The sequence below is a fragment of the Phyllobates terribilis genome, unplaced genomic scaffold, assembly GCF_046119375.1.
Source record: "Phyllobates terribilis strain yellow unplaced genomic scaffold, ASM4611937v1 Scaffold_1__5_contigs__length_1240528914, whole genome shotgun sequence".
NCBI lineage: Eukaryota > Metazoa > Chordata > Amphibia > Anura > Dendrobatidae > Phyllobates > Phyllobates terribilis.
Window position 1 is genome coordinate 257,343,234 of NW_027362761.1, and position 3,344 is coordinate 257,346,577.

At 50.0% G+C, this 3,344-nt stretch overlaps 1 protein-coding gene across 1 annotated transcript; it reads right to left on the reverse strand.

Annotated features, from left to right (window-relative positions):
• Positions 1-2,156: 2,156 nt before the first annotated feature.
• Positions 2,157-3,122, reverse strand: LOC141257289 (olfactory receptor 6B1-like). Its single transcript, XM_073671729.1, has one exon. The coding sequence runs from the start codon at positions 3,120-3,122 to the stop codon at positions 2,157-2,159; it is 966 nt and encodes a 321-aa protein (XP_073527830.1).
• Between the last annotated feature and the right edge of the window lie 222 nt (positions 3,123-3,344).

Below are 3,344 nucleotides of genomic sequence, written 5' to 3' on the forward strand. Positions count from 1 at the left end.
GAAACCTCCTCTCACGGGTGACCTCTTTGGTGCGCTCCTGGAACCGGATGTCAATCCGGGTGGCAAGTGTAATTAAGTCGTCGAGAGTGGTAGGAATGTCCCGACCGGTGAGTTCATCTTTAATACAGCCGGACAGACCCTCCCAGAAGACAGACACCAGGGCATCGTTATCCCAGGCAAGCTCCGAAGCAAGGGTACGGAACCGTATGGAATATTGGCCCACGGTGAGACTTCTTTGGCGGAGGCGTAGCAGAGATTAGGCGGATGAGGTCCTCCGTCCTGGTTCGTCGAAGACCTTCCGGAAAGCCGAGAGAAAGGCTGGCAGATTGGACACCAGGGGGTCTCCTCTCTCCCATAGAGGATTTAGCTAGGCCAGCGCCTCCCCCGTGAGATGGGACATGATGAAGGCTACTTTGGCTCGGTCGGTGGAAAACTGGTGTGCCAACAGTTCGAAGTGCAGAGTGCACAGGTTAATGAAGCCCCGTGCCTGACCGGGATCTCCGCCAAAACGAGGCGGGGCGGTGAGACGGGGACCGGGAAGAGATGCCATGGAATTGATGGGCAGCGGCGCTGCCGGGGTAGGAGTCGTGCGACTGGAAGCTGGTCCCGAAGATGTAGTCAGTGAGTCCAGACGGGAGTTAACACTACGCAGGTGGCTCAGGATGGACTCCTGTTGGGACCTCTGACGGGACAGTTCATGGCATAGGTCCGAGAGCGAGGGAGCTTGGGTGCCACCGGGTTCCATGGCCCGAGCAAACTGTAACGTGTCTGGGAGGTGGAACCTCTGAGCAACTATACAAAGGGGCAGTCCTTGTAAGGAAACGGCTGGCTCCCAGGGAAGGCGGGCAGGTAGTCACGGCAAGTGACAGGGACAGTCTCTGGGTAGAAGGGCAGGAGGTCACGGCAAGTGACGGGGACAGTCTCTTGACAGGCGGATGGTCACAGCAAGTGACAGCAGGGTAAGAGTCTCTAGATGGGCAGGTGGTCACGGCAAGTGACAGCAGGGAAAGAGTCTCTAGACGGGCAGGTGGTCACGGCATGTGACAGCAGGGAAAGAGTCTCTAGATAGGCTAGCAGGCAGGTAGCAGGTGAGCGCTCCCAGGTGAGCGGGCAAGAGTCTCTGGACAGGCAGGTGGTCACGGCAAGTGACGGCAGAGCCTCCAGGTAGGCTAGCAGGCAGGTAGCAGGTGAGCGCTCCCAGGTGAGCGGGCAAGAGTCTCTGGACAGGCAGGTGGTCACGGCAAGTGACGGCAGAGCCTCCAGGTAGGCTAGCAGGCAGGTAGCAGGTGAGCGCTCCCAGGTGAGCGGGTAATAGTCTCTGGACAGGCAGGTGGTCACGGCAAGTGATGGCAGAGCCTCCAGGTAGGCTAGCAGGCAGGTAGCAGGTGAGCGCTCCCAGGTGAGCGGCCAAGAGTCTCTGGACAGGCAGGTGGTCACAGCAAGTGACGGCTAAGCCTCCAGGTAGGCTAGCAGGCAGGTAGCAGGTGAACGCTCCCAGGTGAGCGAGTAAGAGTCTCTGGACAGGCAGGCAGGTATCAGGCAGGTATCTGGCAGGTACTTCCTGGTCCGCAGGCGGACTGATCCATAGACAGACTGGCAGGTGCTGGTAGGCAGACTGTCGGACCACAGGATAGCAAGCAGATAAGCAGATATCAGGCAGGTATCAGGCAGGTATCAAGCAGGAATCTGGCAGGTGACTGGCAGGTGACTGGCAGGTAACTGGTAACGGGACCTGAGGGCTGAAGCAGAGTTGAAAGGCTTTGCAACAACATTGCTCGGGCACCTCCATTTTGGAGGAGGTGCCTTATATATGGTGAGGTCCTCCGGCCATTGGCCGGGGACTCCTTAGGACGGCGCGCGCGGCTCCTTTAAGAGAGGGGAAGCATGCGCGTGCGCGCCCTAAGCACAGAGGCCGGGAAGCAGCACGCGCTGCCAGCAGAGCGGGAGGAAGACGTCGGGCACGGAGCGGAGAGGTGAGGGGAACGGCGTCCCTGCCTAGCAGGAGGCAGGGACGCCGACGCTACATAGAATTATAGCCATTAAAACATAAAAACAGTAAAAACATGCCATAACAATGTTACCATAGTCAACAAGCTAGACTGATGAAGGTTCAAACCACTAACGGTAATACTTTTGCCAATATCAATGCATATTTCCTACTTATTATTACACATAGAAAAGATGTCTGGTAAATTTGTTTTGTGACACAGATATTTAGTTAAGGTGTCCCAGATTTCTTTGTTTCGTAGACAGTAAATAAAAGGGTTAACCATGGGAGTTATAACAGCATACAAGAGCGATATCAGCTTATTTGCATCCGCTGACTTGGCTTTTTTGGGCCGTGCATAGATAAAAAGTGTTGTTGAAAAAAATATGGTGACCACTGTTAGATGAGAGGCGCACGTGGAAAATGCTTTTTGTCTTCCATCAGTTGATGATATTTTTAAAATTGTGAAAATGATGCAGATATAGGAAATAGTGGTCACTAATAATGGAATGAGGAGAATAACCAGAGCTAAAATGAAGTCCACCAACTCAGCTAATGACATGTCTATACATGCAAGATTAAGTATTGGAGAAATGTCACAGAAAAAATGGTTAATAATGTTTGGACCGCAAAATGATAATTTAGATATAAAGTAAATCTTTATAATGGTGATTGTAAATCCTGACACCCATGAAGACAAAGCCAGCTGAACACAAAGCTCATGACTCATAATTGTAATATAATGTAATGGGTGGCAAACAGCAACGTACCTGTCAAATGCCATTACTGCCAAGAGAACACATTCTGTGCACATAAGAGAAATGAAAAAGAAGAGCTGAGCCATACAACCAGAAAAAGAGATGGTTTTCTTCTCAGTCAGGACATTTACTAATAAGTTTGGAACTGTGACCGAGATGTAACAGATCTCTAGGAAGGCCAGGTTGCTCAGGAAGAAATACATTGGCTTCTGCAGCTTAGGATGAACTTGTATGGTGGTGACAATAATGATGTTTTCAGATATAGTCAGGACATAAATAAGGAAGAAAAATATAAAAATGATAATCTGCAGCTCAAGCAAAGAAGAAAATCCAAGGAGGTAAAATTCTGTTATCTCAGTTTTATTTTTATACTCCATATTGAGAGCTGTGGAAAAAATATCCATTTGCCAATGATTTTTTGCACTTCACTAATCAAGTATACTTTTTCAGCACTGATAGCATTTTCTATGTGATACAAAGATTTAAAAAATACACATGCACACAGACACATACACTCACATGCACACACACCGACATACTCAAGACACACACATCCCAGACAATACACATGTATACACACATCATTCACACACACACAT